The sequence below is a fragment of the Polyodon spathula genome, chromosome 25 (genome assembly GCF_017654505.1).
Source record: "Polyodon spathula isolate WHYD16114869_AA chromosome 25, ASM1765450v1, whole genome shotgun sequence".
In the NCBI taxonomy this organism is placed as follows: domain Eukaryota; kingdom Metazoa; phylum Chordata; class Actinopteri; order Acipenseriformes; family Polyodontidae; genus Polyodon; species Polyodon spathula.
In genome coordinates, this window is record NC_054558.1 from 5,159,149 (window position 1) to 5,182,594 (window position 23,446).

Genomic DNA, 23,446 nt, shown 5'->3' on the forward strand with positions numbered 1-23,446 from the left:
CTGTTTCTGTATGAAAGTTGATTTTAATAAAATCACAAACTTGAACCAAAAGCCCTGCTGAAAAATAACAGCCCAGCAGCTCAGTATATAGTACGGAGCGATGCGTTATACATGCGAGGAGATATACACACTCCTGTTTAACATGTTACAGCCCAAACACACGCAAAGTATGAAGTATTGTGCTTCTGATAATCCAGTTGTGGATTACAGTACATTCTGTCTTACAGAAATATATACAGAGTTCAAAGTTTCTAATATAGTATCACACCAATGTTACTCCAGATTTGCACAGTGTGTTTACTTGTGTGTGTATGTATAGGATGCAGTGTGTGTGTATAGGATGCAGTGTGTGTGTGTGTGTGTGTGTGTGTGTATAGGATGCAGTGCTCCACACAGCGTGCAGTCAGGTGTCTTCAGTAGCTCTGTCACATCTCGTGCTGCGCTAGAGAGAGCTGGAGAGAACGTGCTACAGTGAAGGACTTTTAGGACGTTTCAACGCTGACCCTCAAACCCGCTACCTTAGAACCAAATAGTCACGCTCCTGCTTATACTTGCAGCACCTGGAGGTTATAAATGTCATAAAACTACTGAATCCTTAAAAACACCCCGCATCTTCAAGCGCACCGTCTGTCGAACCAGTACGACCAGTTGAAAACCAGCACACCGACCACCTCAGACCAACTGAAAACAAAGCGAGCCATGACGAGTGGTATTACCACCAGAACTCCAGCGTGGGTCATGAGGACAACCATAATAACATTTATAGCTACCGTAAAAAAAACAGTGTGTATAAGTCTCACCGGTGTATAAGTCACCCCCTTTTTGAGACAATTTCAGGAAAAAGCCTATAGGTCACACCAGCGTATAAGTTGCTCCCCCCTTTTTAGGACCCCCTAAAAATACCTAGAAAATACTTAAAATTTTTAAGTATACTGACAATGATGTGCGATGTAACTTCAACACATAGTTCAAATACAATACTGACAAAAATCAAACGACATGCGCTTGCATTAATATTGTAGTTACAAGTCAAGCACTTTCCAGATTTATATTGAACTAACCAAGCTGCAGCATTTGCAGAGGCAGCTGGGAAGAAAAATTAGTGTGACATGAATTCAAATTATATTACACTTCGCATTTTTCTTAAAGTCAGTCTGATCAAGTGAAATGCTAATATAGAGCTTCAATAGTTAGCGAACAAAAAAAGTGTCATAAAATATACCATGCCTCTGCTAGTTAGAGAGCGTCTCTTCCTAAACTCCACTGTGCGACTCTCTCAGACAATGGCATGTCGTTTTTAAGCTAGGCACTCAGTAATCCTCTGGCGACAGACACACGCAGGAGGGTTTGTCCTCCCCTTTCTCCAGCGCCAGTTCAATCACACACAGCAGCCTCTGCTCGCTCTGTCTGCTTGTAAACTGTTGTGGCTCCTCCAAAACCTAGATTAGACACCTGCAACAACAAAACAAAAACACTGTCAGCTCTGTCTGAGAAAAAAACAACAGCCAGGTGTGACTTTCTTTACTAAGAATTAAATATCAACACAAAACTCTACCTGCACTGCTCACCCCACAGTCACACGGCTGCACGGCAGGTCACATGATGGAGCAGACTCCAGTCTGAAGCTGGCCGCGGTTATCTTTCAGCCCCCTCACTGTGATGTTCAGCATGGGGGTCATGGCTCTAGAGAAAGCATTGAAAATGAATGCTTGCATGCGTGAGGCTGGTGAGCTTACTGGGTGGGGTACGGGAGAGAGAGCGGGGATTGGGAGCAAGGAAGGCGTTTCTTACATCAAGATTTTTTTTTCTTTATTAAGAACATCTTCAACTACGACACTTCCTCTAAAAAAACATTTGTTGTAGGTAGTGCGGTCTAGCTGAGAGACTGGGAGGCAGTGTGGTCTAGTGGATAGAGCTGAGAGACTGGGAGGCAGTGTGGTCTAGTGGATAGAGCTGAGAGACTGGGAGGCAGTGTGGTCTAGTGGATAGAGCTGAGAGACTGGGAGGCAGTGTGGTCTAGTGGATAGAGCTGAGAGACTGGGAGGCAGTGTGGTCTAGTGGATAGAGCTGAGAGACTGGGAGGCAGTGTGGTCTAGTGGTGGTGAGAGCTGAGAGACTGGTTAGAGCTGAGAGACTGGGAGGCAGTGTGGTCTAGTGGAAAGAGCTGAGAGACTGGGAGACAGTGTGGTCTAGTGGTTAGAGCAGAGGGACTGGGAGGCAGTGTGGTCTAGTGGTTAGAGCAGAGGGACTGGGAGGCATTGTGGTCTAGTGCACAGAGCAGAGAGACTGGGAGGCAGTGTGGTTAGAGCAGAGGGACTGGGAGGCAGTGTGGTTAGAGCAGAGGGACTGGGAGGCAGTGTGGTTAGAGCAGAGGGACTGGGAGGCACACTGTAAGCCTCACGCGTGTACATACTGGTTAATGACAGCTCTGTCGAAGTTGCTGGGATCCGAAGGTGAGCTCTCGTTCTCAAGGCGCTCACAGTGGCTGTGGAGGGGGAGGTAGTGGCTCTTTATTTCGCACTGGCTGGCCGGCACAGCGATGTAGCCATTCTTCCCCGGGTTCTGCTCAGCACTGAGGCTCCTCTTGGGAGAGTCCTGCAGGGGAACTTCAGTGACACGGATCACAGGAACCTGAGTGCTGGCCTGTTGGCTCCCCTCTGTGACCGTGTTCAGGTGTAGCTTCTTCATGCGGTTCACTGCAGTGGCAGCATTGAAGGCTTGCTGAAAAAATGTCATTGAACCACAGCTGTATGAAGTTGTACTGGGTATACCTCTACATACTGAGCATAATCCTAAATAAGACAGGAAAGATTCTACATTACCCAAGTCATTGAAACATTGTGAATTATGAATGCACTTCACCCCTATAACACACCTTCGTTTATACAACTTGAGGGTATGAAACTACATTTCCCTTCTTTTCCAAACTATGAACCACTTGATTTATTAAATGATGCAGCGAGACTCACTCTCCACTTCAACCTGGCGAAGTTCTTCTGGATATTCACGCTGACGGAGTAGTAGATGTCTTGGCTACGAGCCGTCTTGCCGGAAATCCTGGGGAATGAAAGTCCTGTTAGCTGGGAAATGGAGAGCCAGACAAAGGCTCTACGGCAGGGCAGAGAATAAAACGGAATTCAGATTTCACATCAACTTGAAATCCCTCAAAATTAAGTGTTATGTTGCAAGTGTCCAGCAGATGGCAATGGCGTACCGCGTGCTTCGTGTTTGTAGACAGGGCTGGGAGCCAGCTGACTGTAATGCTGTGTATCAGTATCAAATGAGACTTGGGCAATTTGGGGTTAAAATGTAATTGAACTTCAGTCCTTCAAAGCGAGTGTCAGCAGCATACAATGCAGAGCGTGAGGAAGCGAGGCGCGGGACAGGAATGCTGTCTCTCTCTCTCTCTCTCTCTCTCTCTCACCAGGGGTGTCTCAGAGCTTTCTCACAGCTGTAGCGCTCCTCGGGGCTCTTGTGCATCATGTTGCGAATAAAATCCTTAGCTGTGAAACAAAAGAACAAGAAAACCGCTATTCAATAAACAGCGTGTGCGACGCTCCCCTTTATAACACTGCAGACAGGAGCAGCAGAGGCTGTGCTACTGAAAACAAACAGTGGCGGTACTTTTAGGCTTTTGCTGCCATGGCAATCACACTCATTGTGTATTGTACAGATTGTACATTATAACTGGTTCTGCTTGTAAAGGGCTGCCTTTTATAACGGGCAGCGCTGTGTATGTCTTGAGGTGCCATCTCCGTTTATAAAATGCACTCAGGAACACAGCTTTCAATGGTGCACCAGGATCGCTCGCTGCTTCCTGGATTCCCAGTGAAGTTAATTTCTTTTCAGAAAGAGAGAGGCACCTACCCGACTCCGAGATGTCATCCCAGAAGGGGGAGTCAAACTCGTAGTGCGCCTCCATGATCCTGGAAAACAGCCTCGACTCCGTCTCTTCATAGAAGGGAGGGTATCCACACAGCCTGGGAACAAACCATCTCATTCAAATAGTGTGGTCTGCATTGGGTCTGTGATTAAACCAAATACATCTTGGCTTAACGCTGGTCTACTTAATGTAGTTTTAACACAGGAAATCGACACATTACACAGTACTAAACTAGCCAAAAAGGATGCCACCCCAATACAATATATATATATATATATATATATATATATATATATATATATATATATATATATATATATATATATATATCTGTAGTGTATGCTATTGTCCTCAAGGGGGCAGTGTTCATCACATTTCACTGCGCTGCAGCAGAGGTGAATATCAGCTTCTCAGAATGTCCAGGCTGGGCGGGGCTGCAGTGAAAGGTGCAGGTACTCACAGGATGTATGTGATGACTCCAATCGACCAGCAGTCAACAGCCTTGCTGTAGGCTTTCTGAGCCAGGACCTCAGGGGCTGAGAGAGAAGAGAACAAACCGTCTCAGTGAGCTCTGTGCTCAGCAGGGATCTCAGTGAACGACCTGCAGCCTGCATGGAGATGGAGTTTCAGAACTCCATCAGCTCCATGGCAAGCATTTAATCATTTATCAATAAAGCGTCTCGTAGTGTTTGTGAACATGCACACTGCTCATTACGGAGCGATCTCTTCAAAGGCAGCACTTAGATCTGCTTGTGGATTATTAATCACGAGATCTCATTTTTGGGATGAACGGAGGTTATCTGCAGCGTGACCCCCAGTTTACCCCTGCTCACCTACGTATCCCGGTGTCCCGCAGGCTGTGGACATGATGCCGTTGTCCTCCATCTTGGACAGGCCGAAGTCACTGATCATGATTTTGGAGTTCTCGTCCGGACTGTAGTAGAGCAGGTTCTCAGGCTGGAGAGACAGAGAGAGGGGACACTCAGAACTGGCTTCTCTGGACACAAACAGGGGATCGAGAGCAGGGGTGTCCAGAGTTGGCCACTCCACTCTCGGTCTTTGTTCCAAATTGTTTAACAGAACCCGTAATGCATTTTTATATGCAGCCACCAGGTGGCAGCAGTGTGCATAAAGAAACCCACATCTCATTGTACAGTATAAGTATTTGGCCAGCAGGTGGTGCTAATATAGAATACAAAAGCAATATTTCAGCACTTTGTTTTTTGCAGCTCTGTAGCAAGTGATACCACCCGATAATGTTAAAGCCCTGTTCAAGTTAAAGGGAAAGTGATTTGTGCCTCAGTCTACCTTGAGGTCCCGGTGCACAACACCATTCCTGTGCAGGTAGCTGACCGCGCCCAGGACCTGCCGAATCACCAGGCTGGCGTCCTTCTCCGTGTAAACACCGCGTTCCAGGATCCGGTCAAACAGCTCCCCTCCCGACACCCTGGCGAGGAAGAGCGAAGTGCTCAGAACACCAGCGCTGAACCTGCCCTGCAGCTGTACTCAGGAACTGCCAGAATGAAGACCTGCTTTATACATGTGCTCAACACCATTTATTACAAAGAAACACAGGCTTCTACACTACAGAAAGCAACCACTCTGGTCTAGTGGTTATTTTCCCCACAGCGATTTTGTTCCAGAGGAATTCTCTTTCTCCGCAGTGCAACAGTGGCTTGTTCTTTCAAAGAATAAGACAGAAGGAGGGATCCTCTGAGATAGGGTGACCCTGTAGTTGTCAGCACATGGTTCTTCATACTCACAGCTGCATGGCAAGGTAGTAATGGGTTTGGCTCTCATAGAAATCCTCCAGAGCCACAACGTTCTCGTGTTTGATTCTGAAATGTCAAAAAGAAACAGCCGCTGCACACATTAGCAACACATTCAGAATAAAGCACAGGCAAGCAGGGGACTAGAGAACAAGTTTGATCTGAAGCCGTGCATGGAGTGCTTTTGACAAAAATAGGTTTAACTTAGACTAGTTTAAATACCATGTTACAGAACAGTTTGTCAAGGAGACTGGCGAAGCTGCTGGAGCTGGTTTCACTTCGAGGAGAGGACAGGGGAGGATTGGAAGAGAGCGGAGAGCAGGCACTCACTTTCTGAGGACTGTGATCTCATTCTCCAGGTTGGCGTCGCGCATGTCCGGCACTTTCTTTATGCATTTCAGAGCAACATGCATCCCCGTCTCCCTTTCCTTGACCAGGAAGACCTCCGAGAACGCCCCCCTGAAACACACAGCACAGCCCGGTCAGGACTGAGCAAAACAAGAAGTCACGTGGCACAGCCACAGAGCCTGCACTCTTAAAACAACTCCATGTAAAAATTACAAAACAGAAACACCATGCACCTGGCAGCGATGGTACTTAGTGCTGCACAAACCAAATATTCAATTCAGATTGAGTGCTCCACATAGAAATCAGCTGCTGACATTCAGGGGAGGGTCACTGGCGTGTGATTTGTGGATCGCGTCAGGAGTTAGTACAGCAGCACTACGAGGTTATAACTGGCAGAGTCAAGCACTATACCTGAATATATCATGAAATTAACAGCTACAAATAAAACACAGCCTCTCTCCCAAGGAAGGTGAGGTGCGTATATATAACTTGTAGAGTCTTAAGCTCTGCAATCCCTTAAGATGTTCCTTCTGCTAATCGTCTCTGCTCTGGTGTCACTGACTCATTAAGACGATCATTGCCTTGTAATCTATTTCCACCTGTCCTTGATATTTCTACAGCAACGTTAGTCTTGAGACGGATGGCAGTCAGTTCGTTGACAGGTGGTCTAAAAAGCCATGGCATATAAAAGCTGCTTTTCTCTGGCGAGAACAATCACGGCGGGCGAGATCTGACCCTAACCCTAACCCTAGATTGAGCTGAAAGTGTAATAGAAAAAGAGGACTGACAGAGATCTCTCGGATGACAGGTGATAAAGTACAGCGCAGTCCTAATCCTATCATTAAAATGGGTTATCATGTGCTATTTAAATACAGCACTGGGGTTTTATGGTATTCATTTTATGCTAAATGAGCAGCTGTTTTAACAGCTACTGTAGAAATCCTAATAAGTAATTAAGAAACGAACGCCTGATATTTATGCCATGAATTGAATTACGTATTTAAAAAAAAAAGAAAATCTAAAAAACAAAGTTTGAAATCCCAGTTCTTGGAGGTTTTCCAGACTCCCGTTCTTGGAGGTTTAACAGACTCCCGTCCTGTCCCTGTGCTTCGTTGCCGGGATCCCCAGGCCAGGCTGACTGGCTGAAAGGTATTATCCTGGCACAGTTGATTGGGACTGACAGTGGCTCAGTGTGTGGCTGCAGTGCGGCATGCTACACAGCCACCAATCCACCACGGCCATCAGGCAGTTAAAGATTACACTGGTGTTGGCGACTCCTTTTTCCAGGGTGCCGTCGACAAGTCCCAGATAAATCCAATAAGGGTGTCTGGCACTCCCCTAACGAGAATGCAAACTCTATGTTTAAGCTCTACTTTTCAATGTTGAATTTTAGCCAGGAATCTGGCGGTTTAGAGTAATTTCTGAGGTCCCGGATGCAGACAGCATATCGGCTGCACCATACAATTCTGCACTGGTGACATAGGCCTGCTGGAAGGCAGTCCCACAAAAGACAGATATTCTGTCTGCTTGTTTAACTCATTCTAGAAAACACTGTGATAGTGCAGCTTGTCTTCAGTGCAGGTCAGCTATAATGTTATCATGGAGAGGTGTTCAGTAAGTTCCTATATTAACCTGCCAGAGGACAGTTCTGGGAAGGCACTGCAGTAAATGTGAAGTGATTCTCCTATACTGCACTTACGATCCCAGCCTCTCCAAGAACTCAAAGGTATCCTGGATGTTATCCGTCATTTTCTTCCAGGACCGGCAGTCCTCTCCTTCTTTGCGGCCCATCTTGTCCTGAGGTTTCACGGGGAACTCTACCGAGAGGAGCAGAAAAGAAGGAACAGGGGGATTATTTACACAACGACCCTGTTCTTTTCTGACCTGGCCAGTGTGTGGGGCACAGTAAAACAAGTTTAGCAGGAGACTATCAAACAGCGCTGCAGGTTTGTGTAGGGTTCACTCCTGCTGAATTGCATTTGAATGCCTCTTCCAGCCGAGGCTGTGCCCTTTCAGCTCCATCCCATGGCATCTCATAGGAAGGGTGAGAGGTTGCAGTGTCACATGACTTTCTGGAAAACAATGGGAAACTAGCTGTGGCGAAATGAACTGATAACTACCTGGAGACTGCAGGAAAGAAAAAATTATAATCTCAATACTGGAGCCACAGCGTACAGGTAACAAGATTACTGATCAAACTGTTATGCAACGGGGGGTGCTATCTCCAGTCCTGAGCTGTAATCGCTTGTGGCGTACTCGCCACAGACACTGAAGCAAGGAAAGGATGCATCTCATTCACTGCGGTTCAAACTGATTCATCCATGTCCACCCTTAGAAACGTTTAGCACAACACAAGCATTGCAAAGAGTGATAATAATAATTGTATTATATAAATATTAACAATACCGTTATCTGTTGTCATTGGCAATCCCGGAGGTCCGACAGCAGCCAGGCGGAGCTGTGTCACTGTCCCTGTGAGTACTGTTCGCTAATACACCTGAGCCTTGCTGACAGCGGATTCTGAAGCTAAGCCTGTCAGGTAACACACGTGTAGTCAGCTAGGAACACGCCCAGCTGTTCAAACTAGCAGCAGCTCATTCAATACAGATCTTCAAATGCCGTGTATTGATGTTTCAGCAGTTTAGCATGAGTGACCTAGGAAATAAACTGAGCGCTGTTATAATAATAATGTGTACGTTTTATAATGTACAATTAAAACCTTTTGTTGTCTTTTGCAGAAATAATCGCTATTATAGAGCAGGCCCAAGATGTGTTGCGCTGACGGATTGCAAGCAATCAAACTGTTCCCATGGAAACCGACAACAGGATTAAACTACATTTAACCTCGTAGAGAGTCAAAAACATTTGTTTTTTATTTCTTTACTTACACGGCTATATACCTAACAAGAGTCATTGTGAAATCCACGCACAGAGAAACGCTGTTACAATGTTCACAATGAATTTAATGCATCGTCGGTAATCAGTTTAGTTCGAGTCTATATACACATCTCTACATTACAGTACCGCAAATGAGCTGCAATAAAACCAGACCAAAGCACATTCAAATAAAACAATAAACGAAAACGGCAGTGGCTGTTTGAATTTGAATCAATATCCCAGTAAATACCCCAAGAACAGCATCTTCAAAAGAGAACTGCGATCTGATCAAACAGCCCAAGAACAAAACACTTATTAAAAACTAAACAGACATCGCATTAACCTAAGACTTGCCCTTTCTCTAGACTCCACCAAACTTGCACTGTTACAACATCTCTACTGAAAACATAGTGTATTCTTACTGCAAATCAGTCATGACCTTGCATCAGCAAAATCAACATAAAACGACTCGATCCCTCGAAGGGCTTGATGAAAAACAGGGTTCGCTTAACTAGAGACACAAAACGCATGTCATCTTGTAGTCTCTGACTCACCTGTCTCGCCCAGTGAGGTCTGAGGAGATCGGAGCGCAAACTGCATGTACCCCGGGGATTAAGAACTGGATAGAAACCAGCGGGCTAATTTGTGAATTGTAGCCACTGCCAAGAGATGAACGAACAGGCTGTTATATAAAGAGATCAAAGATATAGATAGACGTGCTCTTTGAGGACTGGAGAGTATGGTTGCATTAATTTTTATTCCTCGGTGAAACAGGTGATGCAGATTGCACAAATACCTCGATAAAGTCGCACCTGAGGGACCTTCACGCTGAATAATGCACTGTCGATGACCATGCATTCTAGAAGAGAAGCGGCGTTCTAGAAACGTTCTTGAATGTGTATACAAGTCAATACTCCCCCGTACATTTTCACGCTTTTTAATTCTTATTTGCCGCTGCTGTGCTGTCCCTGCTCAGTGCTGCCTTGTAACCACAAAGAGGGTGAAAAACAAACGCAGCTGTAATGTTGGAAAGACGCGCATCAATGTGGACTGCGCCGGTCGAATAAACAGCGAGCTAACTGAAAAGCAGAAAGCGCGCACCCACTATAACTAACAAGACCCACCGGGCCTTCCATCAAGTGCATGAGAGAGAGAGAGAGAGAGAGAGAGAGAGAGAGAGAGAGAGAGGGAGAGAGAGAGAGAGAGAGAGAGAGAGAGAGAGAGAGAGAGAGGGCAGCGAGCGGCTCTGCTCAGGAACAGCACATGCGGATCTCATTATGAAACAGGAGCGCTTTGCGCTTGGATGAACCTCGCCAATCTTCCTGCGTGTGCACACCGATCTGAACTTTAGAACAGAACCGCATAACAACAAGCTAATTGCAAAGCACAAAGCAGCCACAGCAACGGCACGTTTCAATCAGAGGCTAGAACCTCGAGCAAAAAACGTTTATTTAGGGGCTTTTACACTATCCAGCCACCAGATGGCAGTGACGTCCAGCAATGAGTTGAACTGAACACCGGGTTCAAGGGTCTCCTGGTTAACCCTTACCAGACTCACACCGAGAGGTGGCAGAGCAGCCACATGACTGCAGGACAAAGCACCAGTTCAGAGACCACGCAAATATCCGCTATCTACATATTTGATAAGTTTAATGTATCTAAGGAAATAATCTGCACAGTGTAAGCATGTAGTGTGCATTACGGTATATCATGGGTTCAAGATTACTCAATACCGTACTGTTTTCATAGTGTTCACGATTACAATTATTACAATGTCCAGTCAAAATATGAATATAGTGTTACTTAAACCAGCCTCCTCTACCCTTCAGAGTGTTACTGATTACCTTTACACTGTATTTGGAATTCTATTTTAAAATTGATTTCTTTACGGGCGCTTCCAAGAGAGACACAGACAGGTTTTAGTGTGTTTTTCAGCAGCTCCGGTTTCTCTGCGGTTGTTGACCCAGGTGTGGAGCTCAGTAGCAGCACACTAGGGCTGTTGTTTTGACACCTGTTAGCTGAGCGGTGAACACTGAGCTGTGAGCCGCACTGGAGAGAGCGAGTCAACGTAACAGTCAACAATGCCACACATCAACCCATCAAGAAACCTTTCAACCCACTGCAGAGAATATTTAAACGCCAGCGGCTTGCTTGGCAGGTTTCGACTCTCTGCGGAGTGTGTGTCGCTGCTCCTGTACCGAGCAAAGCTCGTTAAGAATCCTCCATTTGATCGTTCAACTGAATGGACTCGTAATGTTCCTTACATTTCTCTCCAGCTAAAAACTTCTTTCATTTTTTACAGGCATTTGCTCTGAAAGAAGTCTCCAGCTGCTAAAACAAACAGACGTGTGCGTGTGCGTGTGCGTGTGTGTGCGTGTGCGTGTGCGTGTGTGTGTTCGTTAATTGTGCTGGAGGGTTAAAAATGTAGCTACAAAGCAAAGAACCTCACAAACTCTGTCTATGAGTTTATAACCCCCAGTCCCTATCTTGTTTAAACACTTCTTTTGAAATTATTTTTTCTTTTTTTAAAGAAACTTTAGCCTCTATGATGACTTTTATTATTGTGATAACGGATTGTGTTTCTACGCGTTATTAATACGGGAGATTGTATTTGATGGGGAATTCGTCAAAGCAGTGGTTCTATAATTCTATAAAGTTTTGTATTTTTTTTTTTTTATTATTATTCTTGTCTAAATTAATAGTTTCCTTAATACAAACAGCAAGGGCCTAAGACAGGGCTGTGTGGCTGCTGGTTTTCATTCCAGCTGTACTCTTAATTACTTAATTAAACCCTTAAACTGATCATTTGCCTAATTAGACCCTTTACCTGTTTTCAGCTCTTAAACAGTTGCAGAGGTGAAGTGAGCTGTAACATTTTATAAGTAACTTGAACTCTGCAATTTTTTTAAGAGCTGAGAACAATTAAAAGGGTCTAATTAAGCAAATTCAGTTCAGTTAATGGTCTAGTTCAGTAACTGAGAGCTGAGCTGGAATGAAACCAGCAGCCACAGGGGGTCCCCAGGACCGGGGTTGAGAAGCCCTGCTCTAAGAGCACCTCTCAACTACAGAGCCACCGTTTCCAAGTGCTAATCTCTAACCACTTCCCACACTGCCTCCCAGTCCCTCAGATACACTCTGCTTACCTCCCAGTCCCTCAGATACACTCTGCTTACCTCCCAGTCCCCTCAGCTCCTCTCGGTCGCTCTGCTCTAACCACTAAGCCATGGTGCCTCCCAGCCAAACCATTAACCACACTACCTCCCAGACCTTCAGCTCCTCCACATTACTTAGCGTCCAGCCCCTCAGCTTCAACCACTAAGCCTGTGTCTCCCAGTCCAGGACTTTGACCACTAAGCTGCACTGCCTGCCAGATCCTCAGCACTACCAACACTCCCCCCACCCCCCTCCTTCCATTGGCATGTAAAACAGGGGTGGGAAAGATTGGGGGTTCATCTCGGAAGAGTCCAGTCTAACTTGAATTTCAAACAGAGAGTTTGCAGCTCGAGAATGGCCCGCAGGGTGTGATTAATCTGAGGCTTTAATATACTTGTGCAGACAGATTGTCACGAAGAAGCAAAAGCAGCCTGTTGGGATCGTATCAAACACCAGCCCTAAAAGCAGCCATCAGCCAAACCCATTCACATTATAGCAGATCACTTTATTACCTGCCAAGAAAACCATGACTATAAAATGCCCATTGGGATCAAAGGTAACCAATAGCACCTTAAAGGGGAGTCCAGTCTTTCCCACACTTGGTGATCTGCTTGGCCAGTTAGGTTGTGGTTCTATTCTGGTTGTTGCCAAGTTTGGGTAACAAACAGTTAATTCTTCTCGTCTCGTCACAATCCCCCCCCCCCCCCCCCCCCTCCACCCCCATCATCAACAACTCAGAGAATCACATGGCACGCCGTTCTCCCCCAGCAACACAGCTCCGATTGGCTGAGCAGAACTATTGCATTCTGCGCGTCATTTTTTCACAAGAAAAAAAAACAGAAGGAAGTGGGGGAGTGATCAAGAGATTTGCAGTCTGGGGCGGCTTTCCTTGAAACACTTCCTTTATCGTCATGCGCTGGAGTGGCGGGACTTGTTTATACAGAACAGTCCTTTCTCTGGATTAGAGTGCAGTTTGGGGCACGCACTGCACTGCCCTTTCTCCTCTGCTCACGCTGGAGTCAGGGTTACACAGCTTTACAAAGCCAAGCCTGCGTTAGAGTAGGGCTACCCGAGGAGCGTCTGTTTGCTCCACTTGTTCATTGTTCTGCTGTGTGATCTTTATCACAAAGCCAGCTCTTAACTGTAGTGCTGTTGTTTCAAACTCTGCATGTCCCAGCATGTCCCAAACACAGGGTTACCAGACAGCCCGGAAAACTGGGACTGTCCTACTCTGCAGCCTTCATTTTTTGGCCCCGCTTGGAAACATTACATTTGTTAAATCGTTCTGGTTTTTCCTTTTGTATTCAAGCACAAAACTGTAGCCGTGTTCTGAACAAGTTAACAGCAGAGCCCTTTATTCAGAAACACAACCTTCCAGATTGTTTGTTTAATAGTTAATATTCTGTTTGACTTCCTGGAGCCTGTCTAGTATTCGTTCATTGTATCTTGGTGTCCCTTTTCAAACAGGAAAATATGTCTCACTGGAGTCCTGTGCTTGTTCTCGATGCAAACACACAGTGAGATTGTGTCTTATAGAAAACTGATACCTTCATACAAGGTCACGACTTCCAAAAAAAACCCACACAGAGCTCTTATTTCAAATGAGATTAACATCACATTTTTAAGCAAACATCTACAAACTAAACACAATGGAAAATTGGGTGACACCTTTTTCCTGTACTTATTTGCGCAACTTTGTGATGAGTTCAGGTTGCATTTCTATGATGTAAACGCGCTGAAATCGTGACACGTTTCAGACTCACACACAGTAAAAGAAATCCAGTTCCCAATAAAGGCTGTCGCAAGCCTTGCGAATCATTTCACTTGCTGTAATTTCCCCTAGTGAAAGATAAAGCACAGTGAAAGCTGCTGAAGCATTGGGAAGTGCAGAGAGGTGTGGTAAAGCATATTAAGAACATGGCAAACCAGGGTAAACTGAGGGGATGTATAGTACAACTATAGAAAAAGCAGAGCAAATTCATCTTTATAATAACAATAAGATTCATAATGTTCTAATAGAGATACTACTACTACTAATAATAATATAATAATAATAATAATAATAATAATAATAATAATAATAATCTAAAGCTTTCCTCCTGTATTTTAAACAGCTACTAGGTAGCCAGCATTACTGTTTAAATATTTGCTGTTTTTCCTAAAAGCATCTAAGCTACAGTGTCTAGAACATAAACATGTCAGACTGGTGCTCCAGACTGAAAAGCACAAGGAATCCCTCTTAAAACAGGCCCTCCCTACACACTGCTAGCTGTTGTGCAAACAGAAAGAAAGAAATAACCAAAGAAACCAGCATGTGCCTGCCTTTGCCTGCTCAGCTGTGTGTCGGTGCTTTGTTTTGTTTCTGAGATTGAAATTTGAAACAGCTCCAGTGTAAACTAATGTCTGGATCAATCTGCACTCTTTCAGAGCGCGCTGGACTACAGCTCCACACACATCAGTTAAACAGGTCTCTGGTGATGGATAGAGGCAGGGGTCAGGGGTCAGGAGGCAGGGGCAGGGGGCAGGGGGGGTAGATTTAGTCCAAACAAGGCCTGGCTCTGTCCGAGTTGATAAGCACCTATATGTAAAGCTGAGCTCCTCGCTCCAGGCTGGTTGCTGCAGCAGTAAGGGCACAGCTCATGGGTGTGCTCTACAGTTTGATATCTTGCCTGCTTTCTGCTGTTTCAGCTCAAAGCTCTGATGAAGTACAGATGGGACAGCAACTCCTCCAGCCAGTCTCGTTCAGTGTGAATGTACTCAAAATACTGCGACTTGGCTAGCTGGGTTAAACATTCCTGTAACTTTCAGCGTCCCCATGCCCGTCAGTTAACCAGTTTACTAACAGAATCAATACTGACACACAAAGGTCAGCCATGTGTCCGGTCGCTCACAGTGTTTGCTGTGCCTGTGGCCCTGGTTCAGTCCACACCCTGCCTTCTCAAGGCTGAGCTGTAATCTGTGGGTGTGGAGACTCGCTGGTATCAGCTAACAATGTAGACCGGCACTCCCTGCAGAGCCACAGAGCCAGCCCAGAAACAATGCGACCAGCAGCCCTTCAGTCAACGCCATTATTCTTAACTTGAAAACACTGCGTCACAATTCTGTGGTAAAGCTGTATAAAACTAAGTGCGGTACACGAATGTTTCAGCTAGCGCCTTTCTCAGTGTACTGAAAGGGCTGTGTCCTCAGGTTAGTTACTAGCTTTAACTTTGTGGCGACCGTGACTTCTCTTTCTTTCTTTCTTTCTTTCTTTCTTTCTTTCTCCAGCCTTGTGGCTCCCTCTTACAGTTTAAAGTCCACTAAGGTACTGTATGTTCTGTCCATAAAAATTAGTAACACAGGGAGACTAATAATGTACACAGACCTTTAAGAAAACGCATGGTGAAAGCCAACATGTGCAGAGTGCTCAAGCCAGCGTGTGGCAGTGGGGTGATAACCTGTTGCAACAAACAGGCATGTTTCCTGCCATCTCTTTTGTGAGAGGTGTTAGGCAGTGTGTGGTTTGCTGCACTGTGCTGAATCTCAAGCATTATCTGTAGTGGAAACAGCTGCTTTCTGGGGTTTTTTCTGGGTTGGGGGGGGCTCTTGTTTTGTTGCAGGTCTTCTAAGGGCTGGTGGTTAGGGGTAAGAAGAGAAGGGGGCTTTTAAAGAAATTGGAACCATGAAGGTATTTCATGCTTTAATAGCCCAAGTCCCCAGATCTGTGTGGGAAAGGTAATCCTGCCTTGAGGCAGCTGCTTATGTTTTGAGTCCCATCAGCAGCGGCACGGCAATGAAAGAAACAATGAGAACACTGTGGGGGCTGGGGTGGGCTGGAGGAGATGGTAGAGGGGAGAGGAGAGAGGGTAGAGGGGAGAGGGGAGAGGAGAGGAGGGGAGAGGGGAGAGGGGGGGGGGAGAGGGGCCCTCCCTACTCAGGGGAGAGGGGAGAGGGGAGAGGGGAGGAGGGGAGAGGGGAGAGGGGAGAGGGGGGGGAGAGAGGGGAGAGGGGAGAGGGGAGAGGGGAGAGGGGGAGGGAGGGGAGAGGGGTCTCCCCTCTGAGGGCTCTCCCCTCCCTACTCCTCCCGTCTCCCCTCTCCTCCCCTCCCTACCTGCGGAGAGAGGGAGAGAGGAGGGCAGAGGGGAGAGGGGACAGGGCAGAGGGGAGAGGGGAGGGATGAGGAGAGCAGAGGGGAGAGGGGAGAGGGGAGAGGGAGAGAGGGGGAGAGGGGAGGCCTGAGTAGGGCAGGAGGGGGCTACACGTATGGTAAACAGTTTCATTTTTTTTAATCATGGTTTTTGTTTTGCAAGACTTCTTGGACAGATTCTGCAAAGTCAGCCTGTAAACTTTCTTTGAATGGGTTTACAGGCTGTGGTATGATTCTTTTAGAACTCACTTTTGCAAGTAGCGAATGACTGATAAAAAAAAAAAAAGATTAGCGAGTGCAAACAGAAAACTAAATCAACTCTACTCAGCATTACAGTTCAGCTTCAAGACAAACATGAGCACAGCTGCTTTTAGAGGTACAAGATGTTATTGGAAGTGCAATTCTCAAAGTAAAAAGACCTGTTCTAGTTTAAACCTGCTAAAGTCGCGTCTGAATGATTTATTTCTGGTTCTGTGACTTTGTTTGGGAACTTTTTTTTTCTGCCTGAAACAAAATGTGCTAATGAGGATTTGAAGTTCTTTGAGAGGGAAGCCCAAAGCCTTTGTTAAAATGTTACTGAAGAGACCTTCTCCCAGCACAGTGTGTGAGGTCCTGCCGCTGATCCCAGCCACTGCAGATTTACTTGTCAAGGTTACACACAACCCTAAAAGTGAGGGCTGAACTAAATACCCTGAGAGCCTCTTTCTCAAAACTATTCACTTCAAATCATCCTTAGCAAAATTACAATTTCTGAACCCACTTCCAAACGACTTCAGACCTCTTCCGAGCCCCTAAATGAAATGTTTTGAGTTTATTTTTTATCTGTGTTTCAGTCTGGTTTGGGAATATTATAGGCTGTGTGTTCTACTTGCTAAAGAAAACATGCCAAAGTAAAAAGCTTAGAGAATCTTTTAGCACTAAATGACTATTTAGAGTGAATCCCTTTGAGACTCCTCCACACACAAACCCACACAGTTTCATGTTTACAGCGTACAGTATATCCCACGCACAGAGCCCCTGGCCCAGGTCTCAGAGCCAGACCCTAATAACAGCCTGCAGTTGCGCTACCAGTCTGCCTGGATACAGCAGAGAGAGAAAGGGAGAGGAACAGACAGCAATGCCATTTGTTGCACAGGAAGTATGGGGGTGTCAGACCCCCCCGTCCCTCCGCCCCCGTCCCCTTTGTCTCAAAGTCACGACTCTCGCCTCTCAAGCCCAAGCAGCCAATGGTATCACAGCAGCCACACTCACTTACTTGTTTTGACCACAATAATATAAACGCTCACTTCAGCGTCTCTGTGGCGCATTAGACTCCCACTGATATACCATCCCTTTGAAATGCCGGCTTTAAATAAACACTCACAGATGCAAACAAACAGAGGGCTGTTGTTAATTGTTAATTGTGGCTGAAATTATGTAATAATAATGTTCCTGTGATAATAGTACAGAAATATATAGTCATATTTATGTATTGTAAAGTATGGTAATGGACGAGACTATCTGTATTTCTATATTCTGTTGTATATAAATGAATTAGCCACAGACTTTTTATGCTTTTCTGTTCATGATCACTTCACACTCTGCTTTCAGGAATTTATAAACCCGTGAAACATACAGTGTGCAAAACGATCTCACAAACAAAACAGCTAAAGACAAATGTGTATGAGGCTTTCATGAGAAAATGAACTCCGTATCTAACCACTGGACTTATCACCTTGCTGAGCAGGGGAGGAAAACTACATATTAACGAAGCTTAGAGATCAAATAAGATGTAGCCCCAGTGTAACAGCTGCGCTCAGTGAGGTAAGACTGGAGCCTCCAGCCTCCTTTTCCTCTGCCAGGTAAGGAGGATTTCCTATTGGCCCGGTGTTGAAGGCTCCAGGGACCAGCCTCTATGTGTGTGTGCGTGTGTGTGTGTGTGTGTGTGCCCCTCCTCATGAAGCACGCTTGTGTTATTGTTTTAATAGGTTTCAGGTGGGCTCTGGTGTCCTGAACTTTGGGAACTGTGCATGAAGAATTGCAGTCAAGCACAATCCTGCCTGGATACTGCAGGGGACCAATCAGCAGCGAGCAAAAGGCATAAACAAAGTTGTGGGGTTGGCGCCAGCTGCAGGGGCCAAAGGTCAGCCATTATTCCCAAAGTTTCCAACAAACCTTTTTTTTTTTTGTACTCACAAGAGCCAGGCTGGATTAAGTTTAGTTCAAAGAAAATAAAACGGGCAAATAAAACAAATCATTATTTTCTGAAACCATGCTGACTGCACGGCTGAAACAGCAGCCAAACGAAAAAAAAACGAATGGACTCATAACATCGGTTTAATGCCATGCCCCATGCTACAGCGTGGTTAGACTGTGAATAATTCTTGACCGTGATTCACGAAGCTGTAAGAAACTTGAGACCCCTCATCCTAATCAAGCAGCCCCCCCCCCCTTTGAGGCTATGTGAAGTCGAGTTTTACCTTACAGAGTGAAAAAAAAATCTTTATTTCTATATTTCAGTTCTGAAAAACAGCACAAACATTATATAGCAATCTGCCTGTGATGTGTCTGTCTGCCAATACAAACACAACTCGGCTGAACAGTTTTTTTTAATCAGCCAGCCCCTCGACGCGTCTCTCTGTCTCTGCCTTACACGGCAGACCCTTCCCATGAAGACTAACGCTGTGAATTTGCACCATGCCTTTCCTGTGATGTGCCGACGCAGCGTGTGTTTGCACCAAACTACCCCCGCCTCTACCACGGCATAGGGCAGGGCGCGTCGCAGCTGTACAGACAGGGGTTAGTAGTAGGAGCAGGGATCAAAAAGAAGGCTTGAAAACTGATTCCACCAGAAGGTTTTCTCTGCAGTTGTAGCATTTCAACACATATTGAAGCAATATAAAAAACAATCAAGAATACTTGTAAAAAATAAGCATCACCGTGTCTGTTCACGGTGTTGACTGTGCAAATGTCAACTATAGATTTGTACAGGATTTCTATTCAGTGATATGAATTCGTACTGGTGCTAAAGGAATGACGCAAGATAAAAATCTTGCTTGAAGGTCTGAGAGAACGTCCATTCTTGGCTTGCTTGGATTAGGTTTGTTTTCAATGAGGGAGCGCACCCGAGTTCCTCCAGCTCTGTCTGGGTTGGTTCCCGCAGGGGTGAGGGGGTGGGGGGATGTCAGATAGCGAGATTGAGTGGTGCTCTGTACAGATGGGACCCCCTAACGTACCCGAGACATGCTCTCTGTCGACCCCCATTGTCCCAATCTGGAGAGAGGGGGGGGGGGGGGGGGGGGGTTGAGTCTCCTTATTGTCTTCTCCCTTGAAAACACCAGATGCTCTTTGTTGAAAAGCCCGCAGAGCATCTCTGCAATGTTTTGATCACGCGGTCGCGACGCCTTCTTAACTGGGACGGCTCCAAGTGAGGAAGTGAGTGTGCGTGTGGGGGTGGGGGGGTTGTACTCACTACTGCATTCTGTAAGCGTGAGACGACACTGGCAATGAACAGCAGCTCAGCAGCACCCATATGGTTGGAATGAGAAAGTGACAAAACAGACAACGTCAGCAATAACAGCACCATGTGCAGAGCAATTTACAAACAGCAGTTAAACGAGGTCTATTATAACGATCTAAAGAGCATGGGAATCGAAATGCTCCAGCCCACATTTTGTGGAGCCCAGTGTTAAAGACCTGCCTGGACCACGGTTCGTGGCTCCTCAGCTCAGTCTCCGAGGACACAGTTCATTTACTGTGTGTGATTTCACAGAATAATCTAAGGAGTGAAGACGTCAGGCTCACCTTGTATAAAATAACTTGTACGGATCAAAGCTAAGCTGTCTGCCCCTATAATTCACCGCAGTTCTTTCTAAAAGCCTCCTATATTGTAAAGCACAGTGTCATACAGCACAGTGAGAGCACAGCAAAGCATAGGCAAGCATTGTAAAGCACAGCGAGTTGAAGGATAGTAATAAACACAGCAGGGTAGACGATGCTGAATCTACAGCAAGACCATGGGAAAACTGCACAGGAAACAACTGTTTGATATTCTACTTTAGGGTTTGTGGGGTTTTTTTTATCTTGAGTTAAATGAGTTTCCCAATGAGAACCACCCTGTCCGTGCTATCAGAGAAATGCAAGGCGTCAGTGATGTTTTATTACCTGAATAAGTTACCTGGCTAGACAACGCAGAGGCAATGTAAAGCAGAAAGGTTACCAAGCCTTACTGAACTCATTATGAATCATTAACTTCCCTGCAGCTACTAACAACACATTGCAACACACTTTCAACACCGTGACAGAAAACAAAGCTGTTCCCTTAAAAGGGGCCCTCGTGCTTTTCACTGCTATATCTGTTTTCACAGCTCAGGAAAACCGGTTCCTTGACAACCTGCTATTGTTTCAAACGCCCGGACCTGTTTAACGTGAGTCTTGATAAACAGCATGCTGCTGCTTCTAAACTGAGGTGACAGACCCTACAGTCCACAGCACCCTCGCTGATAACAAGTACCTGGAGCTGAGCTCTGGGACACGGACACGACTGCAAAACCTCCGAGCTGTGGCAACGTCACGAGCAGCCAGCGATGAAGCTCTCTTTCAACAAGATCGAATGATAGTTGTGTGCCGAAGCCTAGTTCAGAGTAATGCTGTGCCAGAGGAGAGAGAGAGCGAGCGGGGGGGGGGATCAATGATTAACCCCTCCAAGTTCCCCTCTGTGTCAACGGCCACCTTGCTCTGATGCTGTGCCAGGCATCTAAAGCAGACATGAACCTCTCACTGCTGGATAGCATTGGCAGCACTATAACTGATCTTTGCTTGCTGGTTAATTTTAGGGATGTTTACCCACATATAAAAATACATCAGTGCTGTCCAAAATTACATAGGTGGTGTAATATTTTTGTTTATATGCGCAGATATAGCATTTGCTAAAGATAATAAGATGTTTCCCTAATCAATGTTCCCTTGAAATCCTCACAGATCTGATAAAAGTCGGCTGGTGTTTTGGGGTGTTTGGGGGTAACACTCTGCAGTCGTGTGTGTTCCGTTGCCCGGCCGCTAGGACAGAAATTCAACCCTACAAACCAAGTTCAGAAGAGTCACACGCTTTCCTAGAAACAAACTTGTAAACATGCAAACATCCTTTCAAGGAAATGTATTTAAAACCAGCCCCTGCACATCACTATTGCCGCATTGTATTCATCAAGCGTATCTGAAAATGATTGAAGCAGAACCACGTGCCAACAATAGCACAGGTCACATTCACAATCTGAAAAAGCTGGAGGTACGAACTAGACTGGAAATACGGGGCACAAGACAGATTCCAGGGAAACACGGGGAAAGCAAGCTAGGACACTCCAAGGAGAGTAAGAAACAACTACAACTGCAGTGAGGCTTTCCAGCCCAAAACGCATGGTCGATTATGTCAAGCTGTGTTTCTCCTCCCAGCAGTCTGCTCTTCAATATAATCACACACACACACAGTGCAGGGTTTGCTTTGCAGTACCTCTCTGCTCCATTGTTCAGTCTGTGTTGTTCCTCCAGGATGTACCCCAGTGTCGTTCCCAGCAGCGCTTAGGAAATAACACAGGAGTCCGCCCATCCCAGACTGGCCAGCAGGTAGTCAAACATTTCAACTCCTCCGTCAGCGTTATACCACTGCTGACTGTTTGCACCCCACCCGGGTGAAGAGGACCTCTCTCACAGTAAGCAATTAGGTACGAGAACGCAAAACCAACTTAGAAGATTTGTATCTGAAAATCTTATTTTCAGATTGTTCGTGATTTATAGACCTTCAAACTAGCGGCACTGGACAGGTGAAGAGAGACAGGGAGGTTAAAGGGTTAATCTTGCTATCAGCTGCACCAATGGTCAACACCTGACTGTAACAGCCATCACAAACCACCGACTCAGACTTCTAACAAAAAACGAGGACTGTAGCCGCTGGGATGTTACTGAGTTTAACAAATACAGCTGAGCTGCTCTGACTAACCCTCCCCTCAGGGCAGGGTTGAGACATGGACAGACTGAATGAGTTTCAACACACAAGAGGATTAACCCTGTCCCCTCCGCACATGTTCACCTGGGGTAGGTATGAGTCACTTCACATGGTTTCTTCTCCACACCCCTTCCTTTAAATATGACTTATCTTGCATTCATAAAGACTGGCAGATCCGTGCTGCTGTAACTACTACAGGGATAGCGGCCGTTCACAGAAAGCCCAGTTTTTCGCTTCCAAGCTGTCCGCACTGAAACACTCTCTACAGACCTTTTACATCAGGGTGGTATTGAAACGTGCAAAAAGGGCGTGATCACAGTGTTTAAAAGGCAGGATCTCAACGTGGAAGGGAGTGTGGCAGGGGGTTAACCACGGTCAAAGTATTTTAAAAAGCCTTGACTCTAAGGCTCTCTGGAGCACAGGATTTGCTGGTTTTCCACCCACACACCCCTGAAGAATCGGAGGAGGGGTCATGCACTGTAATTCAAACACCTTGCAGACTGGTCACCTTGAATCGACTGCCCAAGGTGATCCTGCACCCAGTCTAGTGTTCACTCCAGCCGTCTGTACTCTCCACTCCCTCACTGGAAAACAATCAGACAGCACACTTAAACAAAATCACACGCTGACCGAGTTGGTAAAACTAACCGTTAGACAGCCAAAACAAACGTTTCCCTGCAAAGTCGAGTTGTCAGTGTCTTGAGGCAGTCCTGTTCGAACGCCAGCCTGGATAGTTTGTTTCAGTGGTTCTCCAGTCAGGACAGCTTGACACTGTAATTGGAGTCTGGGTTCCCCCTGTGCAATATGAAAAAGGAAGTCAGCCCGTGACCATGCCACAAGTTATTTCCCAGCTTTTATTTTAGAAGTCTTTTGGGGGCAATTATTGTTCTCTTTACTGGAAAGCAGCACTAAGCAGTGGTCATTGTTTGGGGGAAACAATGTCTGGGGAGTGGATACGTGACAAAACACACAGACTCAACAAGACAGAGGAAACTGGAACACTGCAGAGCAGGTTTATCAAGCTTTCACTCCAGTCACTGTTCAAGAGAAAAGCTGAAGAAACCCCTGCTTACTGCACCCTGGTACAAAGACTGGAGCCCTCAAACGCTTTACTGAAATCAGACAGTTCAAGAGAAGCCCTGCGCAGCAGCTGGTTTAGAATTAGAACAGTTTTTTGCTTGAAAATCACAAATCCAAAACAAAGTGTTAATTGAAGACTCATTACATGTCATGATATTGACAGGATCCCCCCATACTGTGAATTCAGTGTGCAGTTACACCCAGTTTATCAACAGAAATTCCATATATAGTCC

The 23,446-nt window shown here is 45.8% G+C and overlaps 1 protein-coding gene across 11 annotated transcripts; it reads right to left on the minus strand.

Annotated features, from left to right (window-relative positions):
* Positions 1-99: 99 nt before the first annotated feature.
* Positions 100-23,433, minus strand: LOC121299636 (calcium/calmodulin-dependent protein kinase type 1D-like). 11 transcript variants are annotated; one of them, XM_041227496.1, is made up of 14 exons: positions 9,802-10,021; positions 9,432-9,536; positions 7,700-7,817; positions 5,983-6,111; positions 5,647-5,721; positions 5,192-5,330; positions 4,717-4,840; positions 4,344-4,419; positions 3,868-3,980; positions 3,425-3,503; positions 2,970-3,057; positions 2,414-2,721; positions 1,556-1,683; positions 100-1,452 (listed from the first exon to the last, which is right to left on the minus strand). In XM_041227496.1, the coding sequence occupies exons 2-13, from the start codon at positions 9,475-9,477 to the stop codon at positions 1,596-1,598; spliced, it is 1,383 nt and encodes a 460-aa protein (XP_041083430.1). In that variant the 5' UTR covers positions 9,478-9,536; positions 9,802-10,021; the 3' UTR covers positions 100-1,452; positions 1,556-1,595. The 11 variants fall into 11 exon arrangements, with proteins under 11 accessions (XP_041083430.1, XP_041083431.1, XP_041083426.1 ...); XM_041227497.1 differs by lacking the exon at positions 9,432-9,536 and adding an exon at positions 8,407-8,532 and having other exon boundaries at positions 9,674-10,021; XM_041227492.1 differs by having other exon boundaries at positions 9,674-10,021.
* Positions 23,434-23,446: the final 13 nt, after the last annotated feature.